The sequence below is a fragment of the Aquila chrysaetos genome, chromosome 26 (genome assembly GCF_900496995.4).
Source record: "Aquila chrysaetos chrysaetos chromosome 26, bAquChr1.4, whole genome shotgun sequence".
In the NCBI taxonomy this organism is placed as follows: domain Eukaryota; kingdom Metazoa; phylum Chordata; class Aves; order Accipitriformes; family Accipitridae; genus Aquila; species Aquila chrysaetos.
The window spans coordinates 1,757,919-1,781,100 of NC_044029.1; the positions used below are offsets into that span (position 1 = coordinate 1,757,919).

General features: G+C 44.7%; 1 protein-coding gene across 1 annotated transcript in view; it reads left to right on the plus strand.

The window, feature by feature from the left end:
* Nucleotides 1–452: 452 nt before the first annotated feature.
* Nucleotides 453–23,182, plus strand: part of SLC5A8 (solute carrier family 5 member 8) — a 29,721-nt gene continuing 6,991 nt past the window's right edge. The window contains exons 1-13 of the mRNA XM_030002895.1: nt 453–1,227; nt 3,358–3,423; nt 7,172–7,223; nt 8,795–8,862; nt 9,740–9,894; nt 11,289–11,429; nt 15,458–15,587; nt 17,053–17,141; nt 18,447–18,559; nt 19,896–19,963; nt 20,267–20,353; nt 21,386–21,579; nt 22,808–22,911. Of these exons, the coding sequence (XP_029858755.1) occupies nt 895–1,227; nt 3,358–3,423; nt 7,172–7,223; nt 8,795–8,862; nt 9,740–9,894; nt 11,289–11,429; nt 15,458–15,587; nt 17,053–17,141; nt 18,447–18,559; nt 19,896–19,963; nt 20,267–20,353; nt 21,386–21,579; nt 22,808–22,911 (1,600 nt within the window). The 5' untranslated portion in view covers nt 453–894. The remainder of the gene's footprint in view (nt 1,228–3,357; nt 3,424–7,171; nt 7,224–8,794; nt 8,863–9,739; nt 9,895–11,288; nt 11,430–15,457; nt 15,588–17,052; nt 17,142–18,446; nt 18,560–19,895; nt 19,964–20,266; nt 20,354–21,385; nt 21,580–22,807; nt 22,912–23,182) is intronic.

The window sequence follows — 23,182 nt, forward strand, 5'->3', positions numbered from 1 at the left end:
GGAAATACCGTCCTGGGGAACTGTCCTCCCTCCCCAAACCCCGCACCGCGACCCACGTTTGCGCCGTAACCCCCCTCCGGGCTTGCCCGCAGGGACGGGACGGGGCGGGCGGCATTAGCCCGGGCTGGCCGGGCCGGGGCCGCGCCGCGGGGATCGCCGCCCCCTTCCCGCTCCGCGGGGGCGCTCACCGCCGCGGGGAGGAGCGGGCACCGGCACCGTATAAGGCCCGCCCGCCGGCCCCGCTCCGCCACTCGCGCTGCCGCTGCCGGCGCACCCCGCGCCCCGGACACCGGCGCGGGGCGCACCGCTCCGCACCGCTCCGCACCGCTCCGCTCCGCACCTGCCCCGGCGGGGCGCACCGTACCGCACCGCTCCGTACCGCACCTCTCCCGGCCCCGGCGGGGCGCACCGTACCGCACCGCTCCGCACCGCTCCGCTCCGCACCGCTCCGCTCCGCACCGCTCCCGGCCCCGGCGGGGCGCACCCTACCGCACCGCTCCGCTCCGCACCTGCCCCGGCGGGGCGCACCGTACCGCACCGCACCGCTCCTCACCGAATCTGCGCCGGCGGGGCGCACCGCACCGCTCCGCACCTACCCCGGTGCACCGCACCACACCTGTCCCGGCGGGGCACACCACACCGCTCCGCTCCGCACCTGCCCCGGCCGGTCGCACCGCTCCGCACCGAATCTGCCCCGGCGGGGCGCACCGCACTGCTCCGCACCGCTCCGCACCTGCCCCGGCGGGGCGCACGGTACCGCGGAACACCCGCGGGGTCCCGTCCTCCTGCACCAGCGCCCCCCCCCCCCCCCCCGTGCCGGCCCTGCGGGGACAGCAGCTGCCCCTCTGATTTTGGGGCAGATCCTCGGCTCCAAGGGCGAGTCCCTCCGCTAGCATGGGGAGCTTCACCGTCTGGGACTATGTGGTCTTTGCGGCCATGCTGCTGGTCTCGGCCGTCATCGGGGTCTACTACGCCTTCAAGGGAGGGGGCCAGAAGACGTCGAAGGACTTCCTCATGGGGGGCCGCAGCATGACCGCCCTCCCGGTCGCGCTCTCCCTCACCGCCAGCTTCATGTCAGCGGTCACCGTGCTGGGCACCCCTGCCGAGATCTACCGCTACGGTGCCATCTTCTGCATCTTCGCCATCACCTATGGCCTGGTGGTGCTGTGCAGCGCCGAGATCTTCCTGCCCGTCTTCTACAAGTTGGGCATTACCAGCACCTACGAGGTAAGGTGGAGTGGAAGGAGCCTCTCCACAGACTTCAGGGAGCTGGGGGGCTTCTCATGCTTGCTTTCTATGTGTCTCCCCTCAGCCTCTTCCCCCAAATCCCCCTGCACTCTGTGCTGCCCCATATCTCCACAATGCCAAGAGCAGGCTGCAACCTGCTCTGTCCCCAAGTCTGCCCACACTGCCTTCGCAGAGAGGAGATGCTCAACCCTGCTGTCTTGGCTCAGGAGCTGTGCACCATGCCCAGATTTTTTTCCTCACTCCCGATACTCAGTTCAGCAGGTGGATTAATCCTCATGCAGCTTGGATGGTGACATGTGGCTAATGATGTATAATTAATATGCCAAGAGCAGAATGCAAGAGCATCTAACATAGGAACCAGAGTTCTTACATCACGCTCCCTCCAGATAGGTTTCTATGCTTAGGTGCAGCCATGAATGTCCCCCTCGAGCAGAGTATATATTTGTGCTGTTCCTAGAGATTTGGGGAGACACCCTTTCCACCTGAGGCTGTTCACACTGCTGAATGTCTTCTCCATTATGCTTATACGGGGAGGTCAGCAAGTGCTCTGTGTCTGCAAGAGTTCCAGCAAAAAGTGGCTGGGCTGGACTTCAGCTCAGCATGTAAGTTAAAGCTATAGCTAGTGGCACAGAGACACCTGGGGTGGTGGGACAATCGCAGGTCAAGTCTGACTGTTTTGGGGTGAGGAAGCACCTTGTCAGGACTTTCTTCTGACTGAGAAGGTCTGTGCAACCTGTTTATCTTCCTGCATGGAGATAGTTCGTAGCTGCAGATTTGGAGGCAAATTGTTCTTTTCACAGAGGACATTGGGAAAGGGGGCATCGGTGCAGGTGAAAGTCCTTGGCCAGCTACTTTGGTCTTTAGCATTTTATTACACTGAACAGGGGCGTTGCAGCACTGGAGGCCGAAAACAAGGCTTCTGTTGGTAGATTTAGATAAGAATTCACCAACAGAAATCTCTGGTGGCTTCCAGTGTGTTTTAAACTACTAATCTTTGGACTGTCAGTTATGATGATATTTAAAATAGGGCTCTTTTAAATAAAGACTTATAATTATGACTGGAAACGCACTGATAATCTTGGGGTTAAATCAGAGTAAAGCACCTATAAAAGATATATCTTCTATTTGTGGACAGAGTTCAGAGATTAAACAACTTTTTGTGTCTATCCAGGGGTTCAGCACTGATTCCCTGCATGGACATGCTCACAGATCACGTTTTAAATGCTCAATTCACGAGTAAGCACTTTGAGATACTTCAGTGTTTGTCTGTGTCAATTGAACAGACCGGCAGGCAAAGGAGATCCCTTTTGTACAGCCACACACCCTAGAGGGTTGTTAGGACAGATGGTGGAAAGAAACCTGCCCTACAGCATGACAAATTCATACCGAGGTTGTGCTGTCCCAGGCTAGATAGAAAAGTGAGGGTTCCTGTTTTGCAAAAGGCTGGATTTCCACCTACCTGTAGAATATGGCAAGCTGCTTTGGGCAGTGCAGGTGAGGATACTATGGAGGGTGCCGCTGACCACTGAAAACCTGTCATCTCTCGCAGCAGTTCAGATGGAACCACACTTAATGCCAGAGCTTCCAAATTGACTAAGGCTTAGGAATAGCCGTAATGTTTTTCTCTCTGATTTCACAACGCGAGTGGGTTCTGTGGTTTGCTGGTATGTCACTGTGAACTTTTAGGTTGCCCTGTGCAGATTCAGGAGTTGGACTCGATGATCCTCGTGGGTCCCTTCCAACTCAGGATATTCAATGATTCTGTGATAATATGTGCTGGTCTTTGCCAAGTCACGGTGAACAGCGCCTTGTCTATTGAGTGCCTTGGGGCAGCTGGGTAGCACCAGTTTCCATTCTGCAGACTCCATCGTATACTACTAGCTTATGTCTACTTCACTTGCTGGCGTGTTATTACCCAGTGCTGAGGTTTGTAAAAAAATAGCAACTCAAGTTGAAAGAGATATCAATCAAGGTGACTAGGAGCTTTGGCCATTCATGAAAATGTAAAAACGACACTATGCCCTTCCTGTGTTGCTCATTGCTTCACTCTAGTCCTATCAATAGTGCCAAGTCTCGTTATAAACACTTGGGTTTTATTCTCTTTTGCAGTATTTAGAGCTTCGATTTAATAAATACCTGCGACTCTGTGGAACGATCCTCTTCATTATACAAACGGCAAGTAAACCTCAAAGCTGTTCTGCAGTCCTCGTAGCCATCACAATTCTTCAGCTTAGCGTAACAACTGTTTTCTCTGAATGGTTGATGAGGTTACCACAGCGCACGGGTGGCTGGGAGTGGGAGCAACAAAGCTCTTTCCGCTCCAAAGCAATGAGGTGGGGAGCGGATGCTGGGCTACCTGCCCCTTGGGTCTCTGTGTTCATTGTTGAGCAACCAGAGCAATCACTTGGCATCAGTGCCATGCCAAGAGACGAGCGACCCTTCACCGCAGGGTAGCAGTGCAAAGAGCAGTCGTTTGCCTGCTTGCTGGAGAAACCCACAATGGGTTCAAAATGTAAACATGCCCCAATTATCTACAGCGGCAGTTTTCATCCTCTGGTGCATGGATTCTGGGAGTCTGACTAATTCTCAAGGGTCTGTGAAAGGTGACAAAACAAGCTGTCAGGAGCTGTCATTTACTGCACAAGGGTTTGCACCACCACTGCTGGAAAAAACCTGGGTGTCTGCAAACTGAGAAGTAGCAAATTACTGCCTTGGGGAATGTTAAACTAAAGCAGTCCCTGAAATTATTGTTGGTGCAGTTTGCTGTAGCCAGCCCACTGCGGTAGTCAATATGAGACCACAGCTTTTAAATGTACAGTGAGCGTGTGCCAAATGCACCAGAAATAAAAATGTGTCCTTTTCACAATTTTGAAGTGGACTTTTTGGGGAATTCAAAGCAAGAATGAATATACAATCAGAAAGCTTTTCAAGTTACCTGCTTGCTTTTTGCCAGTTTTTGTATTTTTAAGACACACAAGGAGTTACAGGGCAATCACACTTGCACTGCTAGGGTGATGGTCAATGCAGTGCTAATTACTTATTTGAACAGTGCTGCTTAGCTGACATTTATAGATATGCAAGCCCACAGGAAAAGTAGAGTGCTAGCACGTGTCAATCCTGACACTGCTTCATGAGCAAATATGAAGACATCACAGTTGCGTAAGTTGGAACAAGCCAAGCATAATCTTTGCTTGCAAAGATCAGAAAAATAATTCTATACAACTTAAATACATGCTCAAGGAAATTAACTAAAGATCTATACGTGTCTTTCTGTGCCAATCACTAACAACTTAACCTGAATAATGAAAAGAATAGTGAGGAAAGCCCCCCCCCCCCGCCAAGATTTTAATGGTGTAATTTTAACTGTTCTGTGAATATTGGCATGTGTTTAAACGAAGAAAAAAAAAAGGATATGTAGTAATACAACCTGAAAAACTACTGAAGAAGTGGAAAGATTGTATCATCAGTCCTGTTTTAATTTACACAAAAATGTGATCATACTTGTGACAAATTTTAATTTCTGGTGGTTCAAAGCGCCTGGCACTTGTTTGCTGTGTATGAGAAAGCCACTTTCTCATGCTGAATCCCTGAATTAGCAGGCTTGGAGAGATACGGGTTTGACTGATGGACTATTAGATGGATAAGGAATTGGCTGGATGGTTGCGTCCAAAGAGTTGCAGTCAACAGCTAAATGTCCTAATGGAAACCAGTAATGAGTGGTGTCCTTCAAGGGTCTGTACTGGGACCAATACTGTTTAATATCTTCATCAATGACATAGATAGTAGGATGGAGTGCACCCTCAGCAAGTCTGTGGATGACACCAAGCTGAGTGGTGCAGCTGATTCGCTAGAGGGGAGGGATGCCATCCAGAGGTACTTTTACAGGCTGGAGGAGTGGGCCCATGTGAACTTCATGAAGTTCAACAAGGCCAAGTGCAAGGTCCCGCACGTGGGTCGGGGCAATCCCCAATATCAGTACATCCTGGGGGATGTTGCAGCAGGTCCAGAGGAGGGCCACAAAAACTATCAGAGGGATGGAGCACCTCTCCTATGAGGAAAGGCTGAGAGAGTTGGAATTGTTCAACCTGGAGAAGAGAAGGCTGTGGGGAGACCTTATTGCAGCCATTCAATATATAAAGGGGGCTTATGAGAAAGGCGGAGAGAGATTTTTTACCAAGGCCTGTAGTGACAGGACAAGAGGTAATGCTTTTAAACTGAAAGAGGGTAGATTTAGAGTAGACATAAGGAAGAAATTTTTTGCAGTGAGGGTGGTGGGACACTGGACCAGGTTGCCCAGAGAAGTTGTGGCTGCCCCATCCCTGGGAGTGTTCAAGGTCAGGTTGGATGGGGCTTTGAGCAACCTGGTCTAGTGGAAGATGTCCCTGTCCCAGGCAGGGACACAGACTAGATGATCTTTAAAGGACCCTTCCCACCCAAACCATTCTATGATTCAGCAGCACACGCTGACAGTCACTGTCTGGACAGCAAGTCAAACATTGACTGGGTGTGACAAGTGTCAGCAGTTGGCTGTGAAGTGATGCAGCTAGTTCTGAGGAGACATTCACCAGGGACTGGTCAGGACTGGCAGCTTTCTTGGCACACAAGCTATATAGGAAAACCTAGAGAGGACTCACGGCACCGAGAGAAACAAACATGCGCACACACAGGCGGGGAGTGGTACACAGGTAGGAATAACTATTTTCCCAAGGGCCCCACCATCCTTGCTGGCATGTGCTTGTAGCAGGTGTGCAGCAGGGGGCCAGGGCAACCCGGTCATGCTGGGTGAAGCAGCCCCTCCATACTAATTTCCTCCCATAGTTGGATTACAGCTCACTCCAGTTACCTCTTGGCTCTCTCCCCAGTATAGCTGCTGGGCACGTGGTAGAGCTCCACCACAGGGACTGAATTTGACCTGCTCGAAAGCCACAGCGAGTAGTCCAGCTGTTAGCCATCCTGCTCTGGTTTACCACCTGTGCCTAGGGCAGACTCCACACTCGCGGGAAGGGCAAAGGCTTGCTGAAAGCTGGATGACATCTGATTCTGCTGCTTTTCCATGCCCAAGTCCCACCCCTGTAAATCAGGTAGTCAGAAGAGCTCAGCCATGGAAAGCTGATGCAAGTCAGCTCAGGACCTGACTGTGATTTAGATCCTTTGAATCAAGACCACTGACCTTCACAGAAGTCGTCTGCACGTTGCAAGCTGTATTCCTCTGAACCGCATCACAGCTGAATTTGTCCTACTAGTACAAGACAGTAATGAGAGTGGTAAAAAAGCAAACAGGATTTAAAAATATACACAAAGAAATTATAGAGAGTATCAGTGTATGAATCCCATTATGCCCACAAAAGTGGATGGAGTAGCTCCTTGATTTGTCTCTATCTTTACTGTATTGGGTGAAAATACAAACCTGCTGATAGTCATGCATGGCTTCATCTTACAGGAGTGTAACTCCTTATAATGCTATCCATAATGACTAACTAATGCTGTATTTTTTGTTCTTACTCACATGCATTATAGTTGCATACTGAGAGGCATATTGATCCCAAGACTGAGAAAATAAATTGTAATAAATTCCTTGGCAAACCGTGCGTAAACCTCATCAACGTCCTTTTGCTCCTGTTTCTGCTGTATGACTGCAGTTTTAAAGCAATAAAATAAGTTAATTATAAAGGCCAGGAGAAGCTGAAGAGGGATTTGGTATTTAAGAGTCCCTGGTATTTATTTTTAAGAACACTAGCCTGTGAGACTGCAGTGCTGGTTTGTCTCAGACATTCATCTTCTAACAATTGGAATTATTTCTCAACAGTTATGAATTTAGGAAATATAGACTGCATAAATGCTTGAAAAGAAATAATCTCAGAAAGCTATCACCTTTCCAGGAATTTACATTTATTTTGATCTTATATCTTTTTTCCCCTTCTAGACTTTATACACTGGTATTGTCATTTATGCTCCAGCTTTAGCACTAAATCAAGGTAAGATGAGTACACTGCAACTGTTCTACGGTTATAATTTTTTCTGCATATAGTACTGATATGCTTTTTTTTGGTAATGCACACCTAAAAATATAGCTCAAGGCTTGACTGTGAAGTCTTCTGAGATTTCTGTTGCTCCTGATGGGAACTCTGATAGAAGGCCTCCCATTTGTAATCCTAGTCCCTTAATCCCTACCTGTAAGGAATTATAGAAGAGTCTCAAGGGGAAAGCCTGCTCTCATTTACTCTACCTCTCATGCAATATCCTTATGTAATGGCTACATTCAGAAAAGTTAAGAAGACTTAAGTAAATTTTGAAGTCAATGCAGAGACTAAACACACATTTAACTTCCCTGGTTAAGTGCTTTTCTTGAAGAGGAGAGCCAGGCAAAAGTTCTGTAAATGTAGTTTTGAGCTGCCTTGAACTCTTTAACTTGGCCTATCATTATGCCAGGAAACCCAAATCAACAGCAAAGAGATAGTCAACTTAAGATGTTTGTTGTGAGATTTAGAAAATTAAATATTTCCATTTTCTACTTCAAAATGACTCTCTGCTTTGAAAATGAGCTGCATTTATTTTTAAAGGGGGAAAAAAGCTTTTATGTGCAGCCAAATGAAACTTTTAAACTGACACAATTAATTTGTCCACTTGGCAAGAAAAGGCAATAACAAAATGCAAATAAAAAATGAATCATTTTGGCTAGAATGAAAATCACAATTGTTGTGTTCATTGGGGTTTTTTTTGGCTTGTTCACTAAAAAAAAAGGAAAAAAACCCAACGCTGTCTGCATTGGTCTCCTCCGGTGTGTAAGTCCCACAGGTTTTATGTCCTTGATGTTTACATTTGCCCTGCAAATACATGCTAAACCAAGCTATGCCCTAGCTGGCTCCCAACTGGAAGCAATGTTTTTCATTAGCTTTGTTGCAGCAGTTCTCATTAGCCTGAGCTATCTGTCGGGAAGCCCCCGAGCACCCTGCCTGGTGCCACGAGAGCGTGCCAAGCTGCGGCAGTGACAGCCTGTACGCCAGCTACAGCACAGTGTTGTCTGGCATAGACATACTATCATGTTTCCCTAAGAGAAAGAAGAATAAAAGAAAGGCTTTTAGTCTGAGACATTTCTTTCAGACCATGCTTGAAGCACCTTGCATCCGTGGAGCGTCGCCATGCTGTTTACTTGCTTAAATCCCTGCCTAAGGACTCTGTGGGACCACCCAAGCGCTTCGAGGAAGGACATGTGTTTTAAAACCTTCCTGAGTTGGGGCCTACAAACATATTGGATGCGTTGTTTGGCAGCGTTCACGTTAAAGACAAATAGCTGCTTAGATCCTGAAATATATCTAACTTTTTAGCACTTTCCAATCTCTGTAACAACTGTTTCATTTTTAGAACTGGTTAGGGTGAATCCTCCAGTATAGACCCACTAATCTTTTCATTGCCATTTTTACCTCCTACTTTTGCATTTAACTTATTTCTAGTTTTTTTCAACAACCAGATTCAGGGTGAAAAATCGACCTTCAGTTTTTTGTCCCCAATGCGTCATTCACACTGGTGCCATTTCCCTCTTTTTCAGTCACTGGCTTTGACTTGTGGGGTGCAGTGGTGGCAACTGGTGTGGTCTGCACTTTCTACTGCACACTGGTACGTGGGCCCTTTGGCTGAGAAAAAATTCTGTTCCTTTCACCAATCACATCAAATATGGAATGTATTGAAAAGTAGCCTAATAACTGGGTTACCCCATGGGAGTACATTTCACAGCGTAGCTGTAGCCACAGGGCCATATTCACCCAGGGACTTCTCTGGATGCAAAGGTAGCCACTATGTGACTCAAACCTTTTCTGTTTTGATACATTCAAACTTCTGTTGTTGCTGAAAGAACATCAAGAAGATAGATTTCCCTTCCTAAAAATCCTCCTGTGATTTTTCTTCTCATCTAGTAGTGTTTAGCTGTGTAATTTGTCAAGCACCTGCTTACTGCAACTATAATAGTCCTGTCTGTTATTGAATAGAGCCACTGAAAATAGCAAGTGCCACATGAACAGATAGATTGGTCTTTAGATTAGTGTTAATTGACCAAGTGTCTAGAAATTATTAAATGGAACTTCAGTGACAAATTTATTTGTATATGTTGGATTAAATCATGTTTATTTTTATTCACATGAATGGTATGCCTTCTGGAGTTAGTGGTACTGTATACATGTAAGCTGAGCACTGTCTGCCAATTTATCTTTTGATACAAGCTTCTGAACCAGGTTATGTGATGGAGGAAATACTGAATTAAACTATGTGTATGGCCAAAGTGAATTCTAGTGCACTTCAAAAAAGGGCCAGGATGTCCTGAATAGGTTCCAGGATGCATTCCTGAACACTCCAGTACAGAATTATTTCTATTAAAGAAGAAGATGAAATTAATCTATTATGCATAATACGGATAGTAACATTTCTCTTAGTTGAATGTGTGTGCAAAGCAAGAGTGCTGCTGCCCTGTTGTACCTGATATGTGCTGTTCCTCATGCAGGGTGGTCTGAAGGCAGTGGTGTGGACAGACGTTTTCCAAGTTGGAATCATGGTCGCTGGATTTTCATCTGTGATTATACGAGCTGTGGTGGTTCAGGAGGGAATTGGATGCATTGTAAATGATTCCTACTACGGAGGAAGATTAAACTTCTGGGAGTGAGTTTGTACTTGCAGATGATGTCCCTCTTCATTCCTACAAATAGAGCCTATGTGACTAATTGTGAAATTAAATTGCCACTGAAGGAGGAGGAGGGGAGGAGTTGTGACCTAATTCTTATATATTTTTAAACAAGCTTACCTAGTTTGAGGGATATTTTTTATGTTTTACACCATGCAAAATCCTGTAAAGAGAAAACCCTTTTTATTTTTTCAAGTAGGTGTTTTAAGGATACATTTTGGATTCCACTGAAAGTGAATGGTTAATAGGAGAGGAGAATCACATTTATACCTACAATTTGCAAACAGCTGATTTGTCATTTAAGCTACTGAACCAAAACAACTGGGAAAATAATATTTTTTATCTAATCTGAAAAAGGGAAATGTTCTTTTCCCTAAAAGAAAAATTAAAAGTAGTTTTAATAGTATTTTAACCTCCATTATTGTAACTAATCATAACCTAGAAATATGATCTTGCAAGGTCAAGAATACTCATTCTGACAGTGTTGACTCAAAAACCAATGTAAGTTAAAAAAAAAAAAAAGTTATTGTATTTTTGATGAATAGGTGATTCCACTGAGAACCTTCACCCAGTGCTATTAGTGAAAGTTTAGTGCGACAAGTATTACCTTTTGGCCTTTTGTCTATCATTTCACAATATTAATCAGGTTGTTCTGTAAAATTCTTCACCGAGTTCTTCAGTAAATCATTCATCTGTGGGTATTTTCTTTTTCTTGTGAACGGTCATTTTTTTCAATGTTTGGCTGATTTGCAGTGGTTATGCTGCATTGCTTCTTCCCCCAATCATAGAGTTCACAGATGGAAAAAGAAAAGGAATAAAGGCACGTAATAGGTGAAATAATATTACATTGTTCACCAAGATAAGTATCATTTATTGATTTAAAAAAAAAAATATTTACGGCCATCTAAACTTTGTTATTCACTTAGAGCTAAACCAGCATAATGTTTTACAGAGGCCCTGTCCCCAAAGGCTGGGCGTGCAAACACACCTTTATATTGATGTTACACTGATGTCCCTTTAGATAAGCAGGCATATTAGACTTTTTACTGGAGCATCGTTTCATCAGAACAGTCACAGGCATCATACAGCTTTACTTCAGACTGTAGTTTATAGGCAAATAAGTTAGTTAAACTTCACCTTTGGACAGATCAGAGTGTTTCACTGGATCAGATTTCAGCTCTGAGTTTTAAAATTTGCTTTCTGTGATTTCACTTAAAGTTGGAGTATCTGAATGTTCAAAATCTGGCCAAATTAAGAGAGTTTGTATTACAGCAAGTATGGGGAAATTTTTTTCTCCTAGGCATTACAGTCTTCTCATAATGAGAAGATTTTCATATTCTGAATTTGTTTTCTCTTTTCCCTCTCATTGTAGCTTTGATCCCAATCCTTTGCAAAGGCACACCTTCTGGACGATTGTTATAGGTGGGACTTTCACATGGACTGCTATATATGGGGTCAACCAGTCTCAAGTGCAGAGATACATTGCATGCAAAAGCAGGTTCCATGCAAAAATGTAAGTCTGCCTACAGTAACTCTTAATGTCTGAATTGAGCAGTGACTGTTCTTTATAAGGGAGATTTTATTTAAAGAAATGGTTTTTGTCTATAAAAACCATTTGTAAAGGGTAACAATTTTTGCTTTCTGTTTTGTGGACCAGGTAGAAGACAAATCAGCACAATAAATACTGGGTTTTGAATTACATATAATTGCAATAACATTGAACTTTGTGCCAGAATGTTTTACTGTGCCAGTATTCTTGCATACAAATAGCTGCATTAAAAGTTTATATGCAACCTAAAGACCAAATAATACAGTACTTGTGCTGAAGCCATATCGAGACAACATCTTGAATTGCTACACTGCTAAACCTAAATCATTGTGTTGGAATTTTGTATAAGTAAAGACTAAAAGATTTTTCCATACCGATGAGTATAGGCATGAGAAAGTGCAGAAATGTTTTATTCAGTGATACAATTGCTGAGGAATCATATATTTTGTTTTCATAATAATCATGACTTTTTTTTTCTAGGAATTCACTAGGGAAACTGGCAGAGAGTTCTGTTTTCCTTGAATTTAAACATTTCTGATCAGCCTTTACTCTAGAATAGAGTACATTTACTAACTCTATTATCTTACCTTTATCTTTAGTTTCATTCCAGTAGTTCACAACTCAGGATTTAAGAATTATTAGCAAGCTCATAAAGTCCATTTATAGGAGAAATGCATAAAGCACATCATAACTGTAGTCCCTATAAATTCTATAATACAGTGACATACAGAGAAGGAATTTTATGAAGCCTTTCACTTCATAAAGTTAGCAAAATATCCACAAAATCATGCCCAGTTCAGAACTGAAATATTTTGTTTATGGCAATAAAGAAAATCTACTTTTCAGCCATTTACACTGCAGACAGGAATATGCTGATGCTCACCATCAGCCACACCTCCAGCATACAGTGCCACATCTCCAACACGCCACGTGGCTTCTCCGCAATCTCTGGCATGTGGCTGGGTTCCAGGTTCTTGGCACTGCAGAGAGAGGAGGTGCATCCCACATCTGTAATGCTGCCTGGCATGATTGCGTATAGGAAAACAGTTGCATACATTGTGCCAGATTTGTGTGCCAGGGAGACTGTTTTTCCCGAGCACCTGCTCCACTTAGGGCTGTGCTCCTCTCTCGCACCCTCCCTACCCTCTTTGTAAGGAGGGACACTTCCAGGGTGTCCCAGAAGCAGAGTGTGGCCAAGGGGAATCTGGCACCATGGCAGCTTCTGGGCAGATTTTCTGAGCTGTTGCAGCAGCTTTGACCAGGACTGGAGGCTATCTGGTTCTGGAGGGGCTTGGAAGGGATTTATAGCTCATACCATATTAGCAGTGGCACAGCCTTAATCAGCAGAGTCCTCTCCTGCTGGCGTGGGTGGTTGGACTCCATGGCATCTTGCTTCTGCCTCACTTGTGCAGGGTATTTCCCCTGCATGGAGAAATCATTTTGTATAATGGTTGTAGCTTGTCACAACTATAAACACTGCCATTCTGTGGTGACTAGTTCATTTGCAAATGTAATTAGACACATCTGGCAAGTCACATTGGTGGCCTGCACCTCTTAGTGCCATTTATCCTGTACATAGAAGTGTAAAATGTCATCAGGTCAAAGTAATAGGGTTTTGTACCCCTGTGGCACTTACTGTAAGGCTTTATAAGAGACAGCAAAATAATAAATCAGAGCTGAGAAAATAATTCTTTCACAGATCCCAAGTTGCAGATTTTGGGAAGGCCTTTAACAGTGGCACAAAAATAGGAATTTTCTCAGGCTTTGGGAAAGGATTTCATCTCATTCAAGAAACACACCAGTAGGTAGGAGTACATGCTGTCATCCTCAAACAGTAACCAGTAACTAGGCAACTTGAACAAAATGCTCATATATGAACAATAACAGGCACTCAGTGCAGGAGAGCTACACTTTCTGAAAAATATGGGCTACTAACACATTTTTCTCTCCTTTCAAGGTCATCATCTGGTATGTTTCAGGGCTAAAATCTTAGAGCCAGCCTGAAACAAACAACTGAAAATAAGCCTTGCGCGGTCACAGTGCCTACTTCACCCAAACTCCACCCCACGTTACACCCAGAATTAATGGGAACACCTCCTGCCAATAGTGCTACAATTACTATACTCCAGCGCTTACTCATGGGGTGTACCATAAGCTGGGATGTACATCAGAAGGAAAAAAACCAGCTTTCTTTTCACTGGCAAACACTGACGCAGTCTGAAAACAAGAATTGCTAGATTCAGACAAACAATTTCTTTTGCTTCCACGTGTTCCTCTTGACTTTCTAATCTTCACTACAGGCTCTAGGCTAATACTGCTATTACAGCTGTTCAAAAGAGTTTGATTGATTTAACTCATTGGTTAAATTTTGTGCTAAATCAGCTTCTGAGTGAGTGCCTTATATCAAGGTAGATTATGCCAATGCAGGAACGGCTTCAGCTAAATGGATGCAAGACATCCAACCAATAGGTAAGCATCTATAAGAAGAGGACCACTTCATTTTTACTAAATGAGTCTAGAGAGAAATGTAAGGCGCTGCTGGTTCTGTGTTTAGACCACCCCTAATTGCAAATACAAAGCATAAATGCAGAGTTTCCCCTACTATGTGTAAATCAGCTTTTATTTATGTAGGTCTTTTTCAAGAGTTTACATTGTGCTTGTCAATAATTTTTCTATAGTATGAACCTGATAGTTCAACCAGTTAATCTACATTACGCCTTTCTGAAAAAATGTCCATTTCAATGCCTAATGAGGCCTATAAAGGCAGGTTTACTTCTTCATTCATCCTGATGGTCCTCTAGAGCAGGCCAAAGGCTGGTGCCCCTTACCTTCTTGGGAACTGAAAGCACTAAAAGGCCTCCTGAAGCACTGCAAGCATGAATATATTGGCTCAGAAACCAAAGGTTCTCCCAGCAGAGGTCTTAGCAGTTGGCACAGGTCCAGGGTGTGTGATCTATCAATCAGGCAGTTAAATCACTGTTGGCTGATGGTACACAGATAACGGAGAGGCAGCTGCCGGGAAAGAAATGCTTTTTTTCAAGGCCAAGCTCCAGGTGGGTGTGTTTGCTTGAACTGACCACCCTAGGTGAGAAGAACTTTGTGACCCAGGAGTTATCAAGAGCTGAGAAACATTTGAGAAGACAGCGTAGTTAGATGGAAGGGAAAATTCCTCACTGGGTGAGGAGAACAACTTGTTTTTCACTGCCAATAGAGGCTGCCTGTTGCGTGTGGCAAAAGTAGCATTAACGCCTGACGAAAACGCGTTTCTGCTCTCATTGTTAGCTGAAGCTCCCGTCTGGCCGTGGGGAGGCCATGGGGTTACTGGACCATACCAGGCTCCAAGTTGTTTAATTACTAAAGGGGAAGCCCCAGGGCCGGTGGCAGCCCCCTGCTCTCTGTCAGTGGCAGCTGTAGGTGGCTCCAGACCAGGTCCCAGGTCCTCGTTGCTGCCTTCAGTGGAGAGTGTCCTGGGGGGGAAATGGGGGATTTGTTGCTTTACGAGGGCAACTCCAGCATCGTGTCAGTGTGGCACTGCAGCTCCAGAAGCCGAGGAGTGCTGGTGCCGACTTTTAACCCACACTTTGGTCTGGGGCTCCCTGCCTTGCCAATCCGTCTGGGGTTTGTCTTTACCAAGAGGTGCGGCAAGGGGGGAAGAGGGTCTTCTTGCCGTCCACCTGCGACGTAAAACCGGCACACATGCCGAAACGCGGGGATTGCCACATCGCTCCCGTCGCCACCCGAGCAGCCTTTGTCGGGGGACGGGCACTCAGACCGCACCTCCGAAACCAGAAGCGTAATTTTCCCATATTTAAGAACGCGCTCTCACACCAGGTGAAATGCTGGGAGCCACGTACCGTGACTCCCTCTCCAGCGGGCAGCCACCGACCGGGAAGGTCTCCTCGGCGCTGGCACGACGCTTGCTCGCTTGTCCCCGGGGGGGTCTCGCGGGACGTCGAGCTCTAACGCGGCGTTGTCCGTCCGTCTTGGCGCAGGTCGCTCTACATCAACCTGGTGGGCCTCTGGGCGATCCTGGCCTGCGCGGTGCTGTGCGGCCTGGCCCTCTACTCCATCTACAAGGACTGCGACCCGTGGACGGCAAAGCAGGTGTCGGCGCTCGACCAGGTGAGGTCACGTCTTTCAGGGGCGGGCGGTGAGGGGGCATTCCTCCTCCGCAGCCGTAACAACCGGGGGGGGTCACGAATAAGGACGTGCCCGAGTCCCGTATCAGGCGAGGCTAACGCTGGCAGATTAAGCTGAGAGCATGGCGGGAGGGAACACCCTGGAGAAGGCGGCAGACCCGTCCCCGGCACTGTGTAGTCCCGGCGCTGCGGGTCTGTCAGCGCCAGGTGAGGAGGGCGGCAGGGAGAGCGGCCGTGTGGAGAGAGCTCGGTCCACCCACCTGTGCGGGTATTTGGGTTTTTCACCCCAAAATGGAGTGCCAGCCTTGCGTGAAACGGGGCTTCAGAGAGAAGCGAGGGGAAAAGCGCGAGGGACTGCAGGCCCTAGTGAGCTGCTTTATATCACCCGACCTAAACTGCTCTGCGCCAAGGGAGGCGAAAGCCTTTTCAGATTCGAAACGTAATCGTGCCCGAAGCAGACACCTGGAAGAAGGCTACCAGCAGGCAGTTCTTCACGAGCGATGGCGCATCCTCCCCTCCTTCGGAGGAGAGCTGGGCAATCAAACCGCGTTGTGGAAAAACCACCTTATAACTGATGACAGCCTCTCCCTAAACAGGCCCCGAGCAGCACATTTACCTGAGGAACAAGAGCTCTGGGAGCCCATAGACCGACCAGAGTCAGGGCCCAAGAAAATCATGCAAGTCTTTTTTTTGTATGTTTATGCCTGGGCTATAATCACAGGCTCTGGATAACACCCCATGGACGATAGCTGGAAAGCCAGGAGAAGAGTACAGACAACGGAGTACCTGAGGCAGGACCACCTGGTCTTTAAGGGTAGAATAAAATGAGATACGGAAAGCCAAGGTGAAAACCCAAAGGAAATTAAGTTGTTCCTGTCAGTCAAATTCTTTTGGTGGAAACTGGAAGCAAGATACTAAAAAGACCGACTTGTCTGTGAAAAAAATGGTTCACAGGAAGAAAAATCTTAAAATTCCTATCTCTTTCCAGCACTCAGATCATGCAAAGGTCAACAAATGACACATGGTTTCCAATAAGGAAATTGTTCTCAAGTACCCTGAGGTTATTGGCCTGTATCTAAAAACCTTTTTGTGGAGTCAGCAGCAGACCTGAGCATCTACTGCAGCACCCGAGCCCAACGGAGCGACGTACAATACAGACTACCTGCTGCCCAGCGCTAGCTTCCTATACCATCGCCACTGGAAACTAAGCCTGACGGCACGGCTGTGTGCTCACCTCTGCTGGATGGTCTAAACAGACCTTGCTTTATCTCAAGTGGATGTTTTAGGATTGGTTTTCTCTGTAGAAAACTAATAAATAGTGCAAGGTGGGACATTCAAAATCAGAACAGCTGGGCAGAATGCCAGTGAGAAGGGTATAACAAAAATAATACAGTGACAAAAAGAAGTAGGGTGAGATAGTAATATTTCTTACTCTCTGGATTTTTCAGCTAATGCCATACCTAGTGCTGGACATTCTCCACGATTTTCCAGGAGTGCCAGGGCTTTTTGTGGCTAGTGCCTACAGTGGGACATTAAGGTAATTTAATAATTTGGAACCTAGTGTCTTTTTCGTTACAGCTAAAGTTGCTTTTATAATAACATTTTTGCATTTCATTTCTTTGTCTAGCTAATTTTAAAAAAAGCACTATAAGATCTTTGCTGATGCAGCTTAAAAATCCATAGTTTCTAACAGTGGCTCTCTGAGGTCCTAGGACTCAAAGCTCTTTGGAGTTCCCTACTAGCAACGTGAGGAAACAGCTAGTCACACGCAATGTACGGCTCTAACAAATGCTCTTCTTTGTGCTTTTAAAGCCCCTCTGCTATAGGAATTTTTAAGTATTATAAATGGGTGTTTACACAAAAGAGCTACAGTTTGGGAGAATTTCCTACTGCTTATCTTTAATTTTCCAGTTTCAAACCTGCATAACTTTAAAGCCATCTCCCTTTCCTCATCCCTGATCTTTAGAGTCTTGTTTACAAAAGAGTTCCTGGACTTCCAATTGTCTCGAATGAACCCCATGAAAACAACAATCACTCTGTATTTTTACTGAAGGAGACAAATCAATCCCCTTCTATCCCATAGTGGGGAGTGTTTTGTTCAGCTTTCCCAAGGAGCTTCTTTTTAAGAAACATCACCTCTCTCGAGGAAGGCTCTGAACAGTAGTAAGCAGATAAAAATGAGGAAACTTAAGAATGTGACACCAGAATAATTTTTTTGTTCTGAGTACTTGTAGCTACACAAATAGAGGCAAGAGCCAGGATATTTGTTTTTCACACTGAGGAAAAGGTGGTGGCTTGTGTGAGCAAGGTACACATAGACATGAGATCACCTGACTGGCTTTGTGCCTTAGGAGTGCTGGTTTTTCTGACCCCATAGGGAGCCTGGAATAGTTCAGTTTGGACTAGACGCCTAATTTTTAGATGACTATAATTAGATTATCTGAATCCTCCTCTGAGAGTGCATTCAAAGTAATCAGTGACCAGCATGTAGGAATTTTACCTACCCAGATATGTACTGTGTAGATCATTTGTGAAGGTATCACGTATACCAGTAGTGTTTACGGCTTAGCCACACGTAATAGATATTTTCATTGACTTCTCCAGGCCCGTCTTTGCATCAAGATTTGCCTTGTCTTCACTAAGAGCAATTATTTTAAAAAACCTTTTGTAAGCTGTTAACTGCGTCACCTGGAATACTAAGTTATTTCAACCAATACAGCAGTTAAATTAGTTTTCTGACACTGTTCTAGACAGTGGCGGTTTCTCTCTGCCAGTAACCCATCTGTTATCTACGATTTCAGCTTCTAAGATAAAAAAATTGTATAAATCTTGCCTTCTCTAGTACCGTGTCCTCCAGCATCAATGCTCTGGCTGCCGTGACTGTTGAAGACCTCATTAGACCGTACTTCAAATCCCTCTCTGAAAAGAAGTTGTCATGGATTTCCATGGGGATGAGTATGTCTGGAAAATACCTTTTCCACTTTTGCTGTACAAAGTGAGGGCTCGATTAAGATCTCGCTGGCGGCAGTGTAAATCAGGACTAAGTGGATTCACACCAATAGGACTACTTTGGTGAAATACTTGGGGGAGGTGAGATGAGCTGTGCAGGTTTTACACAGAATGGGGGACAAGCTATTTCAAGTGAGCGTAAGGAAAAAAAAAGAAGCCATCTTGTTTGATCTTTAAGCAGGAAAGATGCACTGCATCTGTATTCAATATTGATTCGCAATACTACAAAGCCAAATGTCTCAGACTGAAACACCTGTTATTTTTCTTTCTTCTGTCAAAAATGAGAAGCATAGGAAACAATTTTGTAACAAACCTTTTGAACTGAGTGATAACACGAGCAATAGCATTGTGTCCCAATAACATTCCAGAGAACAAGAAGCTTCACGTCTTCTCTGATATACTCTCAGATCCTCAGTCTGTTTAGCTCCTCTGTTTAATGTAACTCAAAGAAGAGGGTCAGAACTAGGCTGAGCAGATGGTTTAAATCTCTGAAGCACGATTGCCATCTCTGCTAGTTGTACTGTCTGCAACCAGCTGCAGGTGTAGCCCGAGGCAATGTTTGTAGTAAGCGTGGAAAAACCACAGTCCCAACATGGTGTCATAGCCCACACCAGTGAGCACAGCAGACTGGTGGCAGGTGACAAGCATTAAATATTTTCACCTGAGAGCAGTTTCTTAAACATTATTGCAAACAATGTTTATGCCAAAATTATTGTTGGTCTTGTCATGAGTTGCCTGACATATCACATTATACAGTGAAGTTAACTTATTGCTTGTGCAGTGAAATTCAGCAGGGGTGGAAAAAACCCAAATAAGCCTGTGTTATGGGCCCTAGGAAGAAACACTATGTCCTGGTGACCCAGGATGTTCTTTGTCACGGCACCAGCTCCCAGTAATGTGCCAGCATTTACTTTCTTGTTACAAAGACTTTAGATTGAGAAGCAAATATCATTCCCTCAAAATAAGGACTACGACACAGGAGATTAGCTGAGAAATATGAGCAATACATGTGGTGTTGCCACTATGGCTAATCCATGGCTGTCATTTAGTGACTAATCTTTAGTAATATACAGGAAGAGGATTTTGACAAGTTTGCATGATCTCCTCTTAATGTAAACAGAAACCTGACCTTTTGGCCAATTCAGGCTCTCTTAGAAAACCCCAGATACTAGCAGGTTTGTTTTGGGGATGTCAGGGGCCATGCTGAGTTAGATGGAAACATTTCCATCAGTGATTTTCAAACTTTGGCAGATTTACGCATCATTCTGCCTTTCCCACACAGGCCTGTTTTATGGCGGAGTCTGCATCGCTATGGCTGCAGTGGCATCTCTCCTGGGAGCCTTGTTGCAGGTAGGTGTCAGGCTGCTTTTTCATGCCCATGTTGAATGACCCAGCATGAATTATGTAAGAAAATAATTGCTGGATACCATTATGAGATTAGTTTTTATTCTTTGTTGGGCACTGGCCTCAAACAGCCCATGGCTCAGCCTGTGCTTTAAGCACTTGGTAACTATACCGACTCCTGCCAGCTGAGCACACACCAGTTAAAAAAAAACCCTCATAATTTCCTTCTCAACATCTTCCGTTCTTACCATGTTGGAGGCTTTAACTTTCTTGCACAGCACCTGATAGCAGACTCTCTTCCTTCCTCAGGCAGCGCTCAGCATTTTTGGCATGGTCGGTGGCCCCCTTTTGGGACTGTTTGCCTTGGGAATACTCTGCTCCTTTGCAAATGCAATTGTAAGTAGAAATTTAAAGCCCTGTTCATCCAAAATTCATTGATAATTTTGGGCATCTCCTTTCCCCTTTCCCCCCAGTAATTTTATGTTGGGCAGTAAGGGAGATGTCTTTGATGCTTTCCATGAGAACATTTCCCCTTGCTCCCTTTCATCCTTATCCCAAGGAAGTGATGAACAGGGCTGTATAAGAACTTGAATTTCCATCCCCTGAAGAGATTTACATGACCAAAGGTGGGGGAAAATCTGAATAAAAATGAAACTTTGACAAGGATTTCTGGAAAACGCAGTTTTAGAAGCAGGGAACAATGTGTCTTGAGATGTAGCTGAACACCCAGTAGACTCAGAGGATGCTGGCCTGTCTGAGCAAAAGGGGGTCAGGCTGGGAAAATGGGGCCCAAGCACTTGCAAGCTGAACTGGGGCGTTCTCAGAGTGCTTCAGTATTGTGAAAGTATCATTTCCAGAGGAAAAAGCTATTCCATCAAAAAACAGATTTGACGAACTTTGGAAATATGGTCCATGGGTTAGTGTCACAGGACTGCTATTTGGTAAGGTTCACTGATCATTAACCTTTACCTCTTTGCAGTTGCAATTTTTATGTATATACTAAAAAAGCAAAATAAAATAAAATAAAAATCACTAGCTGTCAGCCAAGAAAAACCCAACCCTGAAGTAGAAGAGACTTGCAAAAACAGATCACATGAGAAAAAGGAAAAATTGCTTCTGTATTTGTTCAAGGAGGGCCTCAAATAAAGCAGTATTTTCCTATATACCACGCGGCCCAAAGCTATCCTTTGATTGTAAAGGCATAGTGGCAAAATAAAGAGGTATGCTCAGGAGCTGTGAGTAAACGCTGTATTTCCCAAAAGGGGAATGATGTAAACTCCACTGCTCTTCCCCAACCATATATTTCATTTTTGCTATGGAGCCTACAGTTTAGATTATCTTGGCTGTTTCCTACTCATCTAGGTGTTGTTTTTTTCAAATATACTTTTGTTTTTCATGTAAATCCAAGTTTCGTTTTCTGTTTTGCAGGGTGCATTTGTGGGTCTTGTCAGTGGCTTTGTTATTTCACTTTGGGTTGGAATTGGATCTCAGATTTATCCTCCACTCCCAGAGAGGACCAAGCCACTATATCTCTCAACTGCAGGCTGTAACATATCTTTAGAAAATTTGACATCAACAGTAAATCCATTAACAAGAATCACCAACACACCAACTACAGAGAGGTATACAAGTTTGTCATGTGGAATCAACAAAGCATGTATTTGTTTTAAAGCAACACAAACATCTGCCTAGCATTTGGGTTACTGTAACTGTCCCTCCCTGGTTTACCTACCAGGCTGTTTAAGATGAAGCAGTTTTCTCTGATTTTTTTTTTTTTTTTTTTTGTCCTGTCAGAGTGAAGTTTGTCTGAGTTATCCCAGAACTGAAGTCAAAGTGAATCTTCCTGTTGATCTGAAAAGCTTCAGTTCAATATTTGAGTCCAAAGGCTTTGATATGCCTCACCGGGAACCACGGTGTTAAAGAAAACATAACATTTATAGTTATTGGATTAACTTCCATCGTCTGTCACATGAATTAAAGTAGTAGGCAGTTAAAGGGCAATTTGCCAGTTTAACAGCTCCACCTACAACAGCTTGTCTGTGCAGAAATAGGTCTATTCAGGAAATTCAGAAGTGGGCATAATCTGTGTAATGGGCAAAATATAAAGGATTTTCTGCCCTCTGCAATTACCATATGTCTTACTTTGGGTAATCACAATTAAGTGTAACAGTTATGAATGACAATATAGTGAACAGCAGGAACAGAAAGAAGCCGAAGAAACACATTTCTAGGGATCCCCAATCCTTACACCTTAGAGCACTGTACAATCAACAGATACACCCTGGTACACACATGGGTGCCCAACATCCAGTTTCATATACTACACCTCTCACACCAGGCCTCCAGCATTGCTCATGGCTGAGGGGAAGCAACTGTTGCAACAGACAGCACATTATCAGGGAGAACAAAATAAGGTGTAACCTGAGTTGTGACAGTTGCCCTATTGTTTCTGGCTGTTTAGAGTTGATTTCCTACCTTTTTTTTTTTTTTTTTTGGTCTCCTCCTTTAAATAATGTCCCCCCTTCTAAAGAAGTTATCCCTTCATCTGGATAGCTAGAGTGCTCAGCTCTGCACTAGATTCCTAGCAGAGACAGGACTGTCCTGTTTTACCTGCTCTGTCCCATGCATTGCATCACGGTACTGACCAGTCTCCTCCCATATGAAGAAACTTGTCCTGCAAATTTTAGAACAAATTGTCAGTGCACATTTTATTGTACAGAGGTAGTTCAAGACTACCAGGTCACTTGGTTCAGAAAACTTGGTATTTATACACTGTCTGGAAACAGAAAACATTTTCAAGTTTCTTGGAATAGGAAAGCACAGATTAACACTTTTTCTGCTCTTTTTCAGGCCTGCCCTAGCAGACAACTGGTATTCATTGTCTTATCTCTACTTCAGCACACTTGGGACACTTATCACAGTAGCTGTGGGAATAATTACCAGCCTCCTAACAGGTACTAGTTCCAGAGCTGTGATTGAATGTCTCTTAGATCTCTTTCGAACCAGAGAGCTGTCATTGCCACAGAAGTGCCCGTGACCTTGTTGCAAACACTGTGTAAAGGTTACCATCCTAAATGTCATGTCCTCCCCTCAGCCCTTCTGCACCCCACTCTTGGTCTCTGCTCGCAGCAAAAGTTACTTCAGATTTCTAAAGAGAAAGAAGTTTCAGCAGTTTTTTAACCAGAGGGGCAAAAAAAAAAACAACCAAAAAAAAGACATCTTTCT